Here is an 18,090-nt window from a genome sequence, read left to right as displayed (position 1 = left end):
TCTCACTACCAGGCATTCCTGAGCTAGTCTTTCTTACTGGTAAAAAGTTTCTCCCTTTTTACCCATAAAAGTAGGGAGGGTTGGTACTCGGGTGGAGAGTGCTAACACTATGCCTCTACTGCCGGTGCAGGCAACTTCCAACTTCCCCAACTTTGCACTGCCCATGGCCTCCTACCCTCTTGCAAAGATAAGTGGTCAACAGGTGCTGGTTTGGGATATGGAAAGATGGGAGATTCCTAACTTGTGATAGCTTGTTACATTGCAGTTACTGAGTACCAGACACTACACTGTTTGCTTGCATTAACTCATTTAAATATCTCCATAATCTTTTTTTTTTTCCTCCTCCTCTCCCGCACTCCATAATATTCTTAGGAAGTAGATACTGTTGTTATTTGTTCTACAAGAACTTAAGCCTTGCCTTTTAAATACATGTATTTTACATATAGTCAGGCGCAGTGGCTCTGGCCTATAATCCCAGCACTTTTTTTTTTTTTTTTTTTTTGGAGACGGAGTTTCACTCTTGCTACCCAGGCTGGAGTGCAATGGCGTGATGTCGGCTCACCGCAAACTCCGCCTCCTGGGTTCAGGCAATTCTGCCTCAGCCTCCTGAGTAGCTGGGATTACAGGCATGCGCCACCATGCCCAGCTAATTTTTTGTATTTTTAGTAGAGACGGAGTTTCACCATGTTGACCAGGATGGTCTCGATCTCTTGACCTCGTGATCCACCCGCCTCGGCCTCCCAAAGTGCTGGGATTACAAGCGTGAGCCACCGCGCCCGGCCTTAATCCCAGCACTTTTGTAGGCAGAGGCAGGTAGATCACTTGAGGCCAGGAGTTTGAATGTGATGGCTGGCGCCTGAAATCCCAGCTACTTGGCAGGCTGAGGCACAAGAATTGGTTGAGACCAGGAGGTATAAGCCAAGATCGCACCACTGCACTCAAGTCTGGGTGACAGTAGAACTCTGTCCCAAGAAAATACGTATTTGCCACAGGTAAGTCTTGGGTTTCTTTTTTTTTTTTTTTTTTTTTTGAGACTGAGTCTCGCTCTGTCACCTGGGCTAAAGTATGGTGGTGTAATCTCAGTTCACTGCAGCCTCCGTGTTCCGGCTCAAGCAATTCCCGCCTCAGCCTCCCAAGTAGTTGGGATTACAAGTGTATGTCACCACGTCCAGCTAATTTTTGTATTTTAGTAAAGAACAGGGTTTTACTATGTTGGCCAGGATTGTCTCAAACTGCTGACATCAGGTGATCCGTCTGCCTCGGTCTCCCAAAGTGCTGGGATTACAGGCGTGAGCCACCACGCCCAGCCTGGATTTAACACCCAGATCCAACAATTAATATTAAACAGAATTGAGATTTGTAACAAGGACCATAACTGCAGAGCCCATGCTCAGGAAACTCTAGTCTTTACTTAACAATACATGGTACCATTAAGTTGGCTGGGCACTGACCACGAGCCAAGTGTTGGGGATCCAGTGGGTTCAGACTGCCACACTGCAGGAAGAGGTAACAGCACCTCGACAGGGAGAGTCACTCCTGGACAAGCCTTGCCCTGACTTCCTGCACCCCAGTGTGAGTCGGTGCCCTCTAAGCCGGACACTACCTCCTGCAGCTACGGCTATCTCCTTCATCTATTTTTTGCCTCTTTCAGTAGGTGGCAGCCAGACCTTGCAGGCTAAAACTGGCTAAAGCAGAAATCAAGAGTTCAGATCTGGATCATTTAGACACCCCAAAGCCATTTTTGGCTTGAATTACTCAGAAGAGTGCTGAGCTGAACTAATCCACATCTAATTTCGCATTACATCTGCCTCCTAGGGGTCCAAAATGACGCCTTTTGATGAAGAACCTGGACTCTAGCTTGAATCAAATCAACAGACCCTTCCTAGCAGATTCCTGCTACTAACACAGAGAACATTTAAAAAGGAGCCTTTCGCTGGGCACGGTGGCTCATGCTTGTAATCCCAGCACTTTCGGAGGCTGAGGCAGGCAGATCACTTGAGATCAGGAGTTCCAAGACTAGCCTGGCCAACGTGGTGAAACCCTGTCTCTACTACAAATACAGAAATTAGCACGTGGTGGCAGTCACCTGTAATCCCAGCTACTCAGGAGGCTGAGGCAGGAGAATTGCTTGAACCTGGGAGGTGGAGGTTGTAGTGAGCCAAGACCAAATCACTGCAATCCAGCCTGGGCAACAGAGCGAGACTGTCTCAAAAAAAAAAAAAAAAAAAAAAAGCCTTTTGGTCCAGGCGCAGTGGCTCACACCTGTAATCCCAGCACTTTGGGAGGCTGAGGCAGGCGAATCACCTGAGGTCAGGAGTTCAAGACCAGCCTGGCCAACATGATGAAACCCCATCTCTACTAAAATACAAAAACTAGCTAGGCATGGTGGCACGCGCCTGTAATCCCAGCTACTCAGGAGACTGAGGTGGGACAACTGCTTGAACCCAGGAGGCGGGGGTTGTGGTAAACCAGGATTATGCCACCGATTGCACTCTAGCCTAGGCAACTAAGCAAGACTCCATCTCAAAAAAAAAAAAAAGCCTTTTCACACACCTGGCTGCAAAGTTACCAGTTCCAGAATACTTAGAATCAATCAAGTAAGATGACCAATACGTTCGTAAAACTCAAGGCACCAGGCTAAGTGCGTGCCATTACATGGCTATTCAATTCTTACGATTAGAGTTCTACTGATAACATTTTGGTTAGCCATCTGAGCCTAAAAAGCAGAATGGCGGCCGGGCGCGGTGGCTCACGCCTGTAATCCCAGCACTTTGGGAGGCCGAGGCGGGTGGATCACGAGGTCAAGTGATCGAGACCATCCTGGTCAACATGGTGAAACCCTGTCTTTACTAAAAATACAAAAAATCAGCTGGGCATGGTGGCGCGTGCCAGTAGTCCCAGCTACTCAGGAGGCTGAGGCAGGAGAATTGCCTGAACCCAGGAGGCGGAGGTTGCAGTGAGCCGAGATCGCGCCATTGCACTCCAGCCTGGGTAACAAGAGCGAAACTCCGTCTAAAAAAAAAAAAAAAAAAAAAAAGCAGAATGGCATAGCTAGAAATAAAACTGTGGACTTGGACTTCTGTTTGAATAGTAAAAGTTCCACTTCTTAACAAATTCGGTGAATATCCTTATCTGTAAAATGGGTATAACAGGTGCCTTGTGAGAGCGTTTGAGATGACACATGTGGAAACACTGGCGCCTGGTGTCATTTAGCAAATAGTACCTGTGGATTCCATTCAAAAGCCCAAGTGTTTTCCCTTAAGCCAGAATGCTCTTTTAAAAAGCTGGCTAATTTTAGTGCAAATTGTATATCTTGGGCTAAGGGCTCTCCATGCCTGAGAGGAAGAACAATGCAGAAAAGTAGACTCCACTCCTGGAGATTCTTACTCAGTGGGTGTGGGGTGTGGCCCATAAACATATTTTAATAAATATCCCAGCTGATTCTAGTATCAGGGATGCGCTTTGAGAAGCACCTCAACATGTTAAGAAAACCTCATTGCACAGCAGCACATTTGGGTCCCTTTTGTGAATAACAGGGCAAAGGATCCAATCACTGTCTTCCAAGAGACAGAGGTCAGCAGACTCTATACTGCTGGTTACCTAAAACTCTAGTAAGAATTCAATCTGACCAGTCTTGCCTATCCTAGGGCCCTTTGTGATGTAAACCATCTTGGTTGCTGGGGCAGTTCTTAAGATAGAAACAGATGGCAGTATTCATCTGGATTCATGGCCATGGATGAACACCTGGTGTTGGGGACAGTTAGACCAGCTGGTCAAGCCAGTGATGTGACTGACACTGGAACAGAACGGAGCGGAAGGGCCCTCTCTGATTTCATGGGCTTCTTCTGGGCTGATACTAGCTGCTCTGGAAACCCCCCACTTCATCAGGCTCAGTGCTCCCACTGCTGGCGCTGCTCCTCGCACCCAGGTATTCCTGGGTAGCCTGAGGCCACCTGCGCAGTGTCTCTCCTTTGCAATGCTTGAATAAACATGATTTCATAGCCAACCCCCTCCCCAGCCCCTTTTGTTTAGTTTCTATCATCTATGGCCTGACATGGTAGCAATTTAGCATGCCACTTTAAATTTACAGATTTAAAATGGGGTTGGCTAAATTCAGTATGGGTAATAGACAACCATTAGATATAGATTAAATTAAGACAGTATGTTTAAGTGCCAAGGTAAGATATATTAGAAAGGAGGGGAATTCACAGTTTCCTTAGAAAGTAAACTCTGGGATTACTCTATCTTGTTACTTTTGAAAGTTTCTGCTGAAAAAAGCCTTGAGCTGGCTGCCATGGCTCATGCCTGTAATCCCAGCACTTTGGGAGGCCAAGGCAGGTGGATTGCTTGAGCTCAGGTGTTTGAGAACAGCCTAAGCAACATGGTGAAACCCCATCTCCACCAAAAATACAAAAATATGAGCCAGGTGCGCTGGCATGGGCCTGTGGTCCCTGCTACTCAGGAGGCTGAGTTGCGAGGGTCACTTGAGACTGGGAGGTGGGGGTTACAGCGAACCGAAATCACGCCACTGCATCCAGCCTGGGCAACAAAGCGAGACCCTGTCTCAAAACAAATAATAGCCTATGCTAATCTTATTGAATTCCTCAGACAAGAGAAAGGGAGTGAACCTAGTTCCCATCTGGTGCTCTCTCTGACCCCCTCAAATTTCTAGCTGCAGCATTTTTAGACTGCGGTTCAGGAGCAGACTAATAAACTTACCTCTGGGTGTGATGGTCATTGCAAACATCTGATTCTCTGAGCATCTCCAGCGGCGGCTCTGGACACACATTCCTTCACTGTGCTTCCTGACATATCCCTGTCCTTCCCCACGTCAGGAGTGATGGTGGAGTATCTAGTTGGAGTGCCAAATGAGGCAGAGCACAGATCCACCTGTCATCTGAGAGCTGTAGGTATTTAGGCAACTCTTTATTGGATCTCCTCACAGTAAATTACTTCCTGGTGGAGTAAATGCAATTTACCTCTCTGACAAAGCTCAGAGTGAATGTGCCCCTGAGTTCCAGCCAGCTCCTCATCCATCTCCTAGGCAGTGTGAATAAGGAAAACTGATATTTACAGTCTAAACCCTGCATGCCACGAGCTCTGCCTGCCCAGCTGGTCCAGGAAATGAAAAGGAGGCTGCTGCCGGTTAGGTAGATGACAAGCACACCCATGGGAGCTGTGGACCATAAGCAAGGGCTCCTTACACTCCTCTGCTCTCCCGGGGCCCAAAAATTTTTACCAGACAGAATTTGAAAATAAAGTGCTTTATTGCTGAGGATCCACAGAGCTTCAAGGCGGCCGTCTAAGGGCTAGGACTGAAGTCCCCTACCTGTGGTGGCTCTGGTGAACAGAGACAGTTGAGACTTCAACATTTCAATCCCATAGAAGGCAAGGAAGTGTGGCTGGGGGCTGGGGAGGCAGGGAAGAGGTATGAGGTGTGCCCGGAGAGCGGATTATGAGCATCTCTTCCCAACTCTGCGTTCGGCGCATTCAGTGATGCTGGGAGCAGGAAACAGGCCACTGCAGAAGGACTGAAACCACAAAAGTTGCCCACAAGCAACAAATCAGGGCTTTTTTTCCCTCCCAGAGAACTGGTTTACCATCACTATAGATGTGTGACACGCTCTCCTGAGCCACTGCTAAGCTCGCCCAAGCCTGGCTACTGTGACAAGCTATCACCCCCCCCCCACTCGGGGCAGTGCCAGCTCCCAGCCCTGCACATCCCTACAAACAGCAGAACAGAGCGGCCTAAGCGAAGGAAAGGGACCAGAACTGAGCAACCAGTTCCCTGCCTGGAGTCTACTTCCCTCAGCTGGGATGGCTTTCAGCCCAAAACGAAAGTGGTGTCCAGCAGAAAGGCAGCTTGGGGCTGCAGAAACCCTCCCGTACAGTGGCTCATGGCAGGGGGTGGGGAAAGAAGGGCACGTGCACCACCCACAGATAAGGAGGGGTGGCCAGCAGGGCTGGATGCGCCCCTGGCCAAGGATGGCTGTGTGGATGATAAGAGTGGCCCTTCCTCGGCTGGCCATCAGAGTGGGGTGTGAGTGACTCACTGGAGATCCCAGGAATCGGGATGTTTCTGCAGCTGCTGGCTAACACCTATGTGCAGAGCCGGTGCAGAAGAGCCCAGCTCCCAAGGAGGAGGAAAATGAAGGGCCAGGTGGGACAGCACCTCCCAGCAGGCAGCAGCGGGAGGCGGCAGCAGACACAGGCAGGTATGCACATTTCCAGGGCTCCCAGGGACACCCACTCTGGGCCCTCCATACCCTTCAACCTTCTCACTAACCCCACTGAGACATCTGCCTCGGGGTCACAGGCAGCGGGCACGCAGCCTGGGACCAACCTTGCTGGGGGAGCCCTTCACTCACCCTTTCTGGGCAGGGGCGGGGTGAAGGCCCTACCAGGAAAGTTCTCCCCCCAAACAGCAGCAGCAGCAGCAGCGCGGGCCCTCTACCTGCAGCGTCTGCTCCGCAGCCCCGGCATTAGTACTCCTTGGCCTCCTGCAACTGTGCCAGGTACTCCTCCAACGGGGGGTTGTCGGGGCAGGCTCGGTCGTTGTTGGGGGGGCGCACGGCGTGGAGGCGGCTCCAGTCCCCCTTGCACAGGATCCAGGGCAGCATGTCCACCTTGAAGTGCAGCTGCGGTGACAACTGCGGGCTGATGAGGTTGGGCGCGCCCGCGCCCTTGCCGCGGGTCAGCAGCCGGCGGTGGTTGTCATAGCAGCAGTGCTGGGCGCCCAGCGTGCTGCTCTCCTCGGACAGCAGGGAGCGCAGGCAGTAGCGCGCCGTAGGACGGTAGATGTCCAGGCGCTCGGAATGGCCACTGGCGTCCGTCCACCGGTATCTGCGGCCCTGGCGCTGGTGGTCCCGCATGCTCACGGTGCGTTCCATGGCCCCCCGCGGGTAGACACACGGGCAGCTGGGCAGGTCCCGCTGCATCTGGCTTATGTAGTTGGTAAGGAAGTCGTTCTTGCAGGTCAGCCACTTTTCGCAGCTGTCCACATCTGCAGAGGGCAGGGAAGTGCAGGAGGGAAGCCAGTCAGAGAGCCAGCCACACCCGTGTGGGGTGGGGACTAAGGGCCAGTGCAAGGGGACAGAAGGCCCGGGCCCCAGCTGGTGCCTAGCCCCCCACTGACCTTGGCCAAACAAATCTGTAGCACTCTCGTTCAGGTGCTGCCACTCCTCACTGAGGGGGCCCAAGATGTCCTTGTCCTCGGTGTCTTTGGGAAGAAAAGAGGCCAGGCTGGTGACTCCCCAGGGCACCTCAGTGCCCCTCATGGGGAACCCCAGCCCTCACTAGGCTCTCAGTGCCCACAGCAGCCGAGAGAAGCCTGGGACAAGGCAGGACGACCATGTTTGTGAGCTTCCTGCATCCCCTCTCCCAAGCCCACCCACTTTTCCAAGGGACCAACCCTCCAGTCTAAGCCACACCAGCCACTCCTATGCGGGGGCGGGACTCATCTCACCAGAGCAGAAGGGCAGTTCACAGGTGCGGGACTCGATGAAGGTGCAGCTGTAGCCACAGGACCGAGTTCTTTGCTGTTTACCAGCGCTGCAATTCCCACTGCAGGGAGACCAGGGACTCCACTCCTCCTGAGTCTCATGATCTGGGTCAAGACAGGGAGCTGGGGGTGAGTGCACACAGCCCACAGGGCATATCAGTGCACATCAGCACAGGGCACCCTTTCCTCAGGTGGATGCAGCCCATGCCAGGGCTGCCAGCCTCGTGAATGAAACATGGGCTGGAACATGGGCTGGATTTCAGCTTTCACCTGCACTGTCAACTGGGTACCCTTCTGCAGTGAACAACCTGTGCGAAGAGACAGAACAACTCCTAGCCACTTGCTCTGTGCCAACACAGCAATGAAGAGAAAATGATACCTGGGGCTGGGAGCCATCTGACTGCTATTGGTGTGACCTTGCGCAAGTCCCCCGACATCTCTGAGCTATAGTTTTTTTTTATTTGTTTGTTGAGTCAAGGTCTTACTTACCCTTTTGTCCAGGCTGGAGTACAATAATGTGATCACGGCTCACTGCAGCCTTGACGTCCTGGGCTCAAGAAATCCTCCCACCTCAGGCTTCCTGGTAACTGGGACTACAGGCACAGGCCACTAAACCTGGCTAATATTTATTTAATTATTTATTTATTTTTGAGACAGAGTCTGGCTCTGTCTCCCAGGCTGGAGTGCAGTGGCGTGATCTTGGCTCACAGCAACCTCCACCTCCCCGGTTCAAGTGATTCTCCTGCTTCAGCCTCCCATGTAGCTGGAATTACAGGCGTGTGCCACCATGCCCAGCTAATTTTTGTATTTTTAGTACAGACAAGGTTTTACCATGTTAGCCAGGCTGGTCTTGAACTCCTGACCTCAAGTGATCTGCCCACCTTGGCCTCCCAAAGTACTGGGATTACAGGTGTGAGCCACCACATCGGGCCAATCCTGGCTAATTTTTAAATTTTTTTTGTGGACAGGGTTTCGCCATGTTGCCCAGGCTGGCCTTGAACTGCTGGGCTCAAGCAATCCGCCAGCCTCAGCCTCCAAAATGCTGGGATGAAAGCCGTGAGCCACCCACCTGGCCTGAGCTATAGTTTTTATGTCAGTCAAAACCAAGGCTGCCAATATTCCCCTTGCACTGGGCATATTTAATAATTTCCCAGCTGGGCATGTAATCCCAGCACTTCGGGAGTCTGAGGCAGGCAGATTGCTTAAACTCAGGTATCCAAGACCAGCCTGGGAAATATGGCAAAATCCCATCTCTACAAAAATTTTTAAAAAGCCACTCAGGAGCCTGAGGAAAGAGGATCGCTTGACCCAGGGAGGCTGAGGCAGCAGTGAGCTGTGATCTTGCCAATGCACTCCAGCCACGGCCGGACCAAAATCCTCAGACTGTGCAGAGCCTGAGAACCAGTGCTTTCTGTGGAACCCCCAAAATACTGACAGCTGGTTCCACACTTCACAGGCAGGCCAGTGCTGGCACCAAGAGTTTAAGGGAAATTAATGGGAGAAAAGCTGAAAAACATGAAAATTTTTCCTTTTTTTTATTTTCAGAGACAGGGTCTTGCTCTGTCGCCCAGGCTGGAGTGCAGCGGTGTGATCATGGCTCACTGCAGCCTTGACCTCCCGGGCTCAAGTGATCCTCCCACTTCAGCCTCCCAAGCATCTGGGACTTCAGGCAGGTGCCACTATGCCCAACCAATTTTTGTGTTTTTTTGTAGAGACAGGGTTTCACCATGTTGCCCAGGCTGGTCATGAACTCCTGAGCTTAAGCAGTCTACCTGCCTTGGCCTCCCAAAGTGCTGGGATTACAAGGCATGAGCCACTGTGCCCAGCCAGTCATGAAAATTTTCTGTGAGTTTACATTATTTTAGTGAATTGGAAAGAGCCTGTCACAACTTAGTCTTTTTTTTTTTTTTTTTTTTTTTTTTTTTGAGACAGAGTTTCGCTCTTGTTACCCAGGCTGGAGTGCAATGGCGCGATCTCGGCTCACCGCAACCTCTGCCTCCTGGGTTCAGGCAATTCTCCTGCCTCAGCCTCCTGAGTAGCTGGGACTACAGGCACGCGCCACCATGCCCAGCTAATTTTTTGTAGTTTTAGTAGAGACGGGGTTTCACCATGTTGACCAGGATGGTCTCGATCTCTTGACCTCGTGATCCACCCGCCTCGGCCTCCCACAGTGCTGGGATTACAGGCTTGAGCCACCGCGCCCGGCTCACAATTTAGTCTTAATTACAGGCACCTCTGTCCATCGACAAGACACCAGGGCTCCAAGGGAAATGGCCACAACTATGCATAAAACATGTCTGCACCCACAGGAAACCTAAACCACAATCTGCAAAAATAGAAATCATCATCACGGCCAGGCGAGGTGACTCACGTCTGTAATCTCCACACTTTGAGAGGCTGAGGTGGGTGGATCACTTGAGGTCAGGAATTTGAGACCAGACTGGCCAACATGGTGAAACCCCATCTCTACTAAAAATACAAAAATGTGCACATGGTGGTGCACACATGTAATCCCAGCTAATCGGGAAGCCAAGATACAAGAATCATTTGAACCCGGGAGGCGGAGGTTGCAGTTAGCCAAGATCATGCCACTGCACGCCAGCCTGGGAAACAGAGTGAGATTCCACCTCAAAAAAAAATTAGCTGAAAAAATCAAGGCCGGGCGCGGGGGCGCAAGCCTGGAATCCCGGCACTTTGGGAGGCCGAGGCGGGTGGATCACGAGGTCAAGAGATCGAGACCATCCTGGTCAACATGGTGAAACCCCGTCTCTACTAAAACTACAAAAAATTAGCTGGGCATGGTGGCGCGTGCCTGTAGTCCCAGCGACTCAGGAGGCTGAGGCAGGAGAATTGCCTGAACCCAGGAGGCGGAGGTTGCAGTAAGCCGAGATCGCGCCATTGCACTCCAGCCTGGGTAACAAGAGCGAAACTCCGTCTCAAAAAAAAAAAAAATCTGTCATCATGAGAAGCTAGTAGGCTTAAGGTAATATTTTCTGAACAGTTTGTGCTGTTATGCCTTTTTCTAACAAAAATCATAAAAATAACGAATATTTTCTTTACTCCATGCTGGCACTATGTATGTCTTAACTCAATACTCTCCACAGCCAACTCCATGTAGTAAAGGCTGTACCATTCCCCATTCTATAGAGGAAGGAACTCAGGCACAGAGAGTTGGAGAATCTTGCCCAAGTTCATTCAGCTGGTAGGCAGCAGAGCCAGGAGTCAAAGCCACATACACAATCTGAAAATAAGATCAGTCGTGAGATGTGGAATTTATAATTTCTCAATCCTTGGAAACTCACAGATGTAAATAAATATAATAGTAACAAATGTCTTTTGCTTAGGGGATATCAGGGATTTTTGTGAGCGTCAAATGTTGTTTAGAAAAAAAGAAGAGACCGGGCGCTGTGGCTCACACCTGTAATCCTAGCACTTTGGGAGGCCGAGATGGGTGGATCACCTGAGGTCAGGAGTTCAAGACCAGCCTGGCCATCACGGTGAAACCCCATCTTTATTAAAAACAAAAAACAAAACAAAAAAAAAACCGAAAAAGAAAAAAAGAAGAAAAAACAAAGGCTGGACACCGTGGCTCATGCCTGTAGTCCCAGTACTTTGGGAAGCCAAGGTGGGAGGATCTCTTGAGCCCAGGAGTTTGAGACCAGCCTGTGCAACATAGGGAGACCTTATCTCTACTAAAAAATGAAAAATAAAGAAAAAATTAGCCTACCCTGGTGGTACGCACCTGTGGTTCCAGCTATTCGGGGACTAAGGTGGGAGGATCTCTTGAGCCCAGGAGTTTGAGGCTACAGTAACCATGATCATGCCACTGCACTCCAGCCTGGGCAATAGAGCAAGACTTGATCTCAAAAAAAGGAAAAACTTTGCGAGCTATTGGCAATATTACTTTTGAGTTGACGATGGTGTTTGAAGAGGCCCTAAGCACCTGGCTTCCCCAGATGCTCCTGGCTGGGAGGGCCCCGTCCTCTCCCACACCCCCATTTCCACTCAGGACCTATAGAGGAGCAGCTGGGGGATGGCAAGACGGGGGTGCTCACCTTTGATGTTAAACTCCTTGAGGACCCAAGCCCTGGGGGACAGCCAGCCCTGGTCCCAGTTGTCTGTAGTCCCATTGAACCAGAGCTCCTCCTCTTTGTCATCGTCCTTCTCTTTGTCTTCTTGGTCCAGATCCTTAATTTCCTCTACAGAATAATCCTTGTCTTCCTCCTTTTCCTCCCGCTTCTCCTCTTGTTCCCCTGGGGCTCTGTCCTTGAGACGAGTACCCTCTTCCTCTTCTGGATCTCCCCAGAAGAAGGACCAGAAGGTGGACAGCCAGCCCTGGGGCAGGCGATTGCTGGGCTTGGCCAACAGGTCTGTCTCCACCTCTGCCTGGGTGTCCTCTGCCACCTCGATGGTCACCTGCAGGAGCAAACAGGCCAGGCTGGCTAGTGAAGGAGGTCTCAGAGCTGCATTCTAAGGAGAGCGGGGATGATGGGCCAGGGCCAGAGGCAAGGCCCATCCGTTCCTTCAAACCAACTGTCTTCTCTTGGCTGACGTTCTTGACTAACCATCCTGACCTCTGAGGGCACAAAAATCACAGCTGAAGACCACCTGGGGACTCCTGATTCCCAGACCCCAGATAGGGACTGAACTGGTCTATGGTAGTTTTAACAAGTGCCAGGGTTGACGCTCACTAGTTTAAGAGAAGCTGGCTTTGAATCCCGGCTCTGCCAGCATGCAGCTGCTGGGCCTTGGCAGCTCTGAGCTTCCAGTTCCTCATGGTAGGGCTGGAAGCCGAGTGCTCCCGACATCAAATACCCACAGCAGCCCTCAGAGGAGCTCTCTTGAACCACAATATGGATGGAAAATAAGTAAAATAAAATCATTTATGTGAAATGGAATTTCGGAAACATTATTTTTGGCTATTCAGTAAAGTAACATGAGGTTCACTAAACAAAATTTGAAAAAAACCCAGCAAATTATGAAGAAGAAAATGAAAATCGCCTATATTCTGGCAGGGCTTGGTGGCTCAGCCTGTAATCCCAGCACTTTGGGAGGTTGAGGTGGGTGGATCACAAGGTTGGGAGTTCAAGACCAGCCTGGCCAACATGGTAAAACCCCGTCTTTACTAAAAATACAAAAATTAGCCAGATATGGCGGCATACCCAGCTACTGGGGAGGTTGCAACAGGAGAATCGCTTGAACCTGGGAAGTAGAGGTTGCAATGAGCAGAGACCACGCCATTGCACTCCAGCCTGTGCAACAGAGCGAGACTCCATCTCAAAAAAAAAAAAAGAAGAAGAAAAGAAAATTCACCTATACTCTATCACTGACAGAAAAAAACCTTCCAGTTTTTTGTGTGTGTCTCTGTGTGTGTGTGTGTGTAGGTAGGTAGAAAAAAGAAGAAAGACATTTTTAAATAATTTTAGGATTGTGGTTTTTTTTTTTTTTTTGAGATGGAGTTTTGCTCTTGTTACCCAGGCTGGAGTGCAATGGCGCGATCTCGGCTCACCGCAACCTCCGCCTCCCGGGTTCAGGCAATTCTCCTGCCTCAGCCTCCTGAGTCGCTGGGATGACAGGCACGCGCCACCATGCCCAGCTAATTTTTTGTAGTTTTAGTAGAGACGGGGTTTCACCATGTTGACCAGGATGGTCTCGATCTCTTGACCTCGTGATCCACCCGCCTCGGCCTCCCAAAGTGCTGGGATTACAGGCGTGAGCCACCGCACCCGGCCAGGATTGTGTTTTATACTTTTGTGGGCTTTTTTTCCCTTCTGGCGAAAGTGTTTTGTAAACTGTAGCTGCTACACAAACCTGCAGAATTATTATCATGAGAGACTCACCCCAGGCAGTGGCGCCTGTAACTAGAATTCTGCCAGCCGCTCTCATTTCCTCTCCTACAAAGTCTTTCAGGTGGCTGTCCCCCATGCCACCAGCCCACCCCATTCTATGCTGAACCCCCTCTTTAAGGGCTGCAGGTGAGGCATGGGGTCTGGGCGGGGATCGGACCCACAGGTCTTTTCCAGGAGGCCTCCCCAGATGCCTGGAGTCCCTTGTAGCCCACAGAGCATTTCCCACTCAGTGGTGCTCACACAGCCCTGCTAGGTTGGTGCTGTTTGTCTCTTGCCATGGTCTAAAGAACAGAGACTCAAAGAGCCAAGAGATTTGCCCAAAGCCCACAACTAGAAAGTACAGGGGCAGGTACTCTGCCTGCTACACCAGAGAGTGAACATGGGGAGCCTGTCCTCTGACCCCACGCAACAGCCCCACCTTCCACGGAGTCCAAGATGCAGGCTATCCTGCGTCCACCCTCTCAGTCCCCCTTCTCTCCGGGTGTCTGAGGGGCTGCTGGCCCTTCTGAAGCTCTCACCTGGCTATCAGGGTTCGGGGTACTCAAGGCTGTGTTGGCCAATCCCGGCAGCTTCTGCAGCTCCAGAAGCAAAGAAGTAACCTCCAGGGTCATGGGAGGGGTGGCATTGCCTGGGGTTGTGGGAGGGGTGGCATTGCCTGGGGTCAGGGCTGCCAGCTCAGTGAGAGTCCAGCGTTCCTGTTGGTGAGGTTCTGCCTGCAGGTGGGTTCTGGGGAGCAGTGGTGCCTCCTCCTCTTCCTTCGGAGACCTAGGATCTGGGGAAGCTGAGGCCTGAGGGAGAGAGAGGGAAGGTGAGGTAACGGGTCACGGCTCACCCCATGGGGACCAGAAAAGGCTGGCCAGGCGGATCCAGGAGGTGCTGGCCCTTCTGAAGCTCTCACTTGGATATCAGGGTTCGGGGTACTCAAGGTTGCGTTGGCCAATCCTGGCAGCTTCTGCAGCTCCAGCAGCAAGGAACTAACCTCCAGCGCCCTGGGAGGCGTGGCATTGCCTAGGGTCAGGGCTGCTGGCTCAGTGAGAGTCCAGGGTTCCTGTTGGTGTGGCTCTGCCTGCAGGTGGGTTCTGGGGAGCAGTGGTGCCTCCTCCTCTTCCTTCGGAGACCTAGGATCTGGGGAGGCTGAGGCCTCAGGGAGAGAGTGGGAAGATGAGGTAACGGGTCACGGCTCACCGCACGGGGACCAGAAAAAGGCTGGCCAGGCGGATCCAGGAGCCCTGGGGTCTGCCCAGGTCATGAACTCACCCTGTGACTCACACCTCTCTGGAGTGTGTAAATGTAATATAAAATCTGCATACCGCCTGCTTTCAGGCCCTCAGCGGTTAAGTGAGGGTGTAGCTGATCAGACAGTGAATTATGTCCACAAAGTACTTTCACAGCGGATGCCGTAGTGAGACATGAAAAGGAGGGTCATTTCACAGGTGAAGAAGGAGGCCCAAGAAGGAAAGACAGTTGTTTTAGACAGCGGAGACCTTTGCAGACAATGTGCCTCCAACCCCTCACAGGCCAGAGCAGGAAGCCCCGAGGGATGTGCCTGGTCCTATTGGGGAGTGGGTGGGAGGCCTGGGCCTTTCCCCTCGGCCTGATCCTGTCCACTTTGCCCTGCCCAGGCCATCCATGGGAGGGCTGTGTTCCTTGGTGCCTCTGACCACAGTTACCTTCCTCCACCTGCCTGCCTGGCTGAGGCCTGGCTCTTTTTCTCTTTTTTAGACGGAGTCTTGCTCTGTTGCCCCGGCTGGAGTGCAGCGGCTCGATCTCGGCTCATTGCAACCTCTGCCTCCCAGGTTCAAGCAATTCTCCTGCCTCAGCCTCCTGAGTAGCTGGGATTACAGGCGCCCACCACCAAGCCTGGCTAATTTTTGTATTTTTAGTAGACATGGGATTTCATCATGTTGGTCAGGCTGGCCTCAAACATCTAACCTCGTGATCCGCCCACCTGAGCATCCCAAAGTGCTAGGATTACAGGCATGAGCCACCATGCCTGGCTTTTTTTTTTTTATTTGAGACAGAGTTTCTTTCTTGTTGCCCGGTCTAGAGTACAATGGCACAATCTCGGCTCACTGCAACCTCCGCCTCCTATACTCAACCAATTCTCCTGCCTCAGCCTCCCAAGTAGCTGGGACTACAGGCATGCGCCACCACGCCTGGCTAATTTTGATATTTAGTAGAGACAGGGTTTCTCCATGTTGGTCAGGCTGGTCTTGAACTCCCAACCTCAGGTGAACCTGCCCGCCTTGGCCTCCCAAAGAGCAGGGATTACAGGCGTGATCCACCGTGCCCAGCCATCTCCTTTTTCTACTCCAGGCTGCTGGCATGGCTGACTCAGCCAGTTCATCCCTTCCAACAGCCACTGGCCATATTGTCCTCACCGGGACAGTCCTGGCTTCAGATCAGATGGTAAGTGAAAGGCAGACCCGCGTCATCTCTGACTCCTGCTCCAGCATCCTTCAGACAGTGGGGCACCAGGGGCTCAGTGGCCACCACCTGCCTCCAGGCTGCACCGGGTCTCTATGCCAGGACAGGAGCACCTCCCAGAGCCACTTTATGAGTCTCAGGAGCCTGACACCTGTGGACCCTGTTTCACCCAGGCCACAGCCTTGCCAGGCCTCTCGTCTCATACCTGGGCAGCATGGTATGGCTGACAAACACTGCTTCTGAGAGGCAGAGAAGTTTGGGTTCAAATCCCAGCTCTAGCTCTTACTAACTTCTTCAACTTGACAATGTCCTCATCTGCAGATTGAGGATAATCATTCTTCCCTGCAAGGACTGTGAGAATTTATTTATCAGACATATCCACAGTATTTACTGTGCACCAGGCACTATTCTAAACACTTCATCATTCATTTCATCCTCCCTGTCTTACAATGGAAACTAAGGCACAGAGAGGGCAAGTAACCTACCAGAGGTTGCACAGACATTTAGCAATAAAGTCAGGATTTAAACCAGGCAGTCTGGGACTGGAGCCCATGCTCTTAACCTGCGTGCTATACAGTGATAGTATAGAGTCCCCTTCAAAAACCAGGGGCTGGGCCAGACCCAGTGGCTCATGTCTGTAATCCCAGCACTTTGGGAGGCTGAGGTGGGCAGATCATGAGGTCAGGAGTTTGAGACCAGCCTGACCAACATGGTGAAACCCCCGTCTCTACTAAAACTACAAAAATTAGCCAGGCATGATGGTGCACACCTGTAATTCCAGCTGCTCAGGAGGCTGAGGCAGGAGGATCGCTCGAACCCAGGAAGCAGAGGTTGTGGTAAGCCAAGATCACACCACTGCACTCCAGCCTGGGCGACAGAGTGAGACACTGTCTCAAGTCGTTCTGACGGTTTAGTTTTCAGGGGGCTTAATCAGCCTCGTTTGTCACTCTCAAACTATTTTTTCTCTTTATTTTTTTGTTTTTGTTTTTTGGTTTTTTTTTTTATTTTTGAATATTTTTTCTCGAAAGGTTGAGAAGAGATTCACAACCTTCTGTCTCTCTCTTTTTGACATCCCCATCTGCGGTGTCCAAACATCTGGCTCCAAGGCGCTGGCACTAAATGCCTGGTCCCAGGGCAGCCATGGGCCCATCTCGGCCCCAGCCTGGAGTCTCTTGCTGAGTCAAAGCACTCTAGTCTAGACAGCAGGGTGGATGAGTGGAAGGTGGAAGGATGAGTAGTGGAACAACTCAGCCCCTTCACTGATCAGTGTGGGAGGCCTGGGCATCCCCAAGTGCTGCCTTCCTGGCAGCTCCCACCCACAATTCCACCAAGGCTCTAACTGTGCCTGTGACTTTGCTTGGCATTTCCACTGTCTGCAGTCTCTGGGGCATAGACAGGCGGTCTCAGAGCAGCAGGTATTCAGGGTTGTGCGGGCTTTTGGCTGATCGGGACACCCTAGCCTGGCGATGGCTGGGCCTGCCTGTGGCAGGTGATACAATGGTTTTGCAGCGGTTCTTATCTGGGGGCATTTGGCACTGTCTGGAGATATTTGTGGTTGTCACAGCTAGAGGGGGTTTCTACTAGCATCTAGTAGGCACAGGCCAGGAATGTTGCTACATAGCCTGCAGTGCACAGCGTCACCCACAAGAATCATCCAGCCCAAATGTGAATAAGTGCTGTAGTTAAGAAAGTGTGCTAGTCTAGGCCAGGCATGGTGGCTCACTCCTGTAATCCTACCACTTTGGGAGGCTGAGGCGGGTGGATCACTTGAGGTCCGGAATTCTAGACCAGCCTGGCCAACATGGTAAAACCCCATCTCTATTAAAAATACAAAATAGCCGGGCGCGGTGGCTCAAGCCTGTAATCCCAGCACTTTGGGAGGCTGAGGTGGGTGGATCACGAGGTCAAGAGATCGAGACCATCCTGGTCAACACGGTGAAACCCCGTCTCTACTAAAAATACAAAAAATTAGCTGGGCATGGTGGTGCGTGCCTGTAATCCCAGCTACTCAGGAGGCTGAGGCAGGAGAATTGCCTGAACCCAGGAGGCGGAGGTTGCGGTGAGCCGAGACCGCGCCATTGCACTCCAGCCTGGGTAACAAGAGCGAAACTCCGTCCCATAAAAAAAAAAATAAAATAAAATAATTAGCTGGGCGTGGTGGCAGGTGCCTGTAGCCCCAGCTACTCAGGAGGATGAGGCAGGAGAATTGCTTGAACCTGGGAGGCAGTGGTTGCAGTGAGCCACTGCACTCCAGCCTGCGCTGCAGAGTGAGACCCTATCTTTATTAAAAAAAAAAAAAAAAAAAGTCCGGGC

General features: G+C 51.5%; 1 protein-coding gene across 1 annotated transcript in view; it reads right to left on the bottom strand.

The window, feature by feature from the left end:
• Positions 1-6,911: 6,911 nt before the first annotated feature.
• ISM2 (isthmin 2) overlaps positions 6,912-18,090 on the bottom strand; it is an 18,779-nt gene continuing 7,600 nt past the window's right edge. The window contains exons 2-6 of the mRNA XM_032287737.1: positions 14,249-14,491; positions 13,869-14,138; positions 7,466-7,606; positions 7,136-7,219; positions 6,912-7,003 (exon numbers count right to left, since the gene is read on the bottom strand). Coding sequence (XP_032143628.1) covers positions 7,166-7,219; positions 7,466-7,606; positions 13,869-14,138; positions 14,249-14,491 — 708 coding nt within the window. The 3' untranslated portion in view covers positions 6,912-7,003; positions 7,136-7,165. The remainder of the gene's footprint in view (positions 7,004-7,135; positions 7,220-7,465; positions 7,607-13,868; positions 14,139-14,248; positions 14,492-18,090) is intronic.

This window comes from Sapajus apella, unplaced genomic scaffold (genome assembly GCF_009761245.1).
Source record: "Sapajus apella isolate SASKATOON/1434 unplaced genomic scaffold, GSC_monkey_1.0 scaffold20, whole genome shotgun sequence".
In the NCBI taxonomy this organism is placed as follows: domain Eukaryota; kingdom Metazoa; phylum Chordata; class Mammalia; order Primates; family Cebidae; genus Sapajus; species Sapajus apella.
Note: the sequence above shows the minus strand (reverse complement) of the source record. Positions and strands in the feature narration are given on the sequence as shown.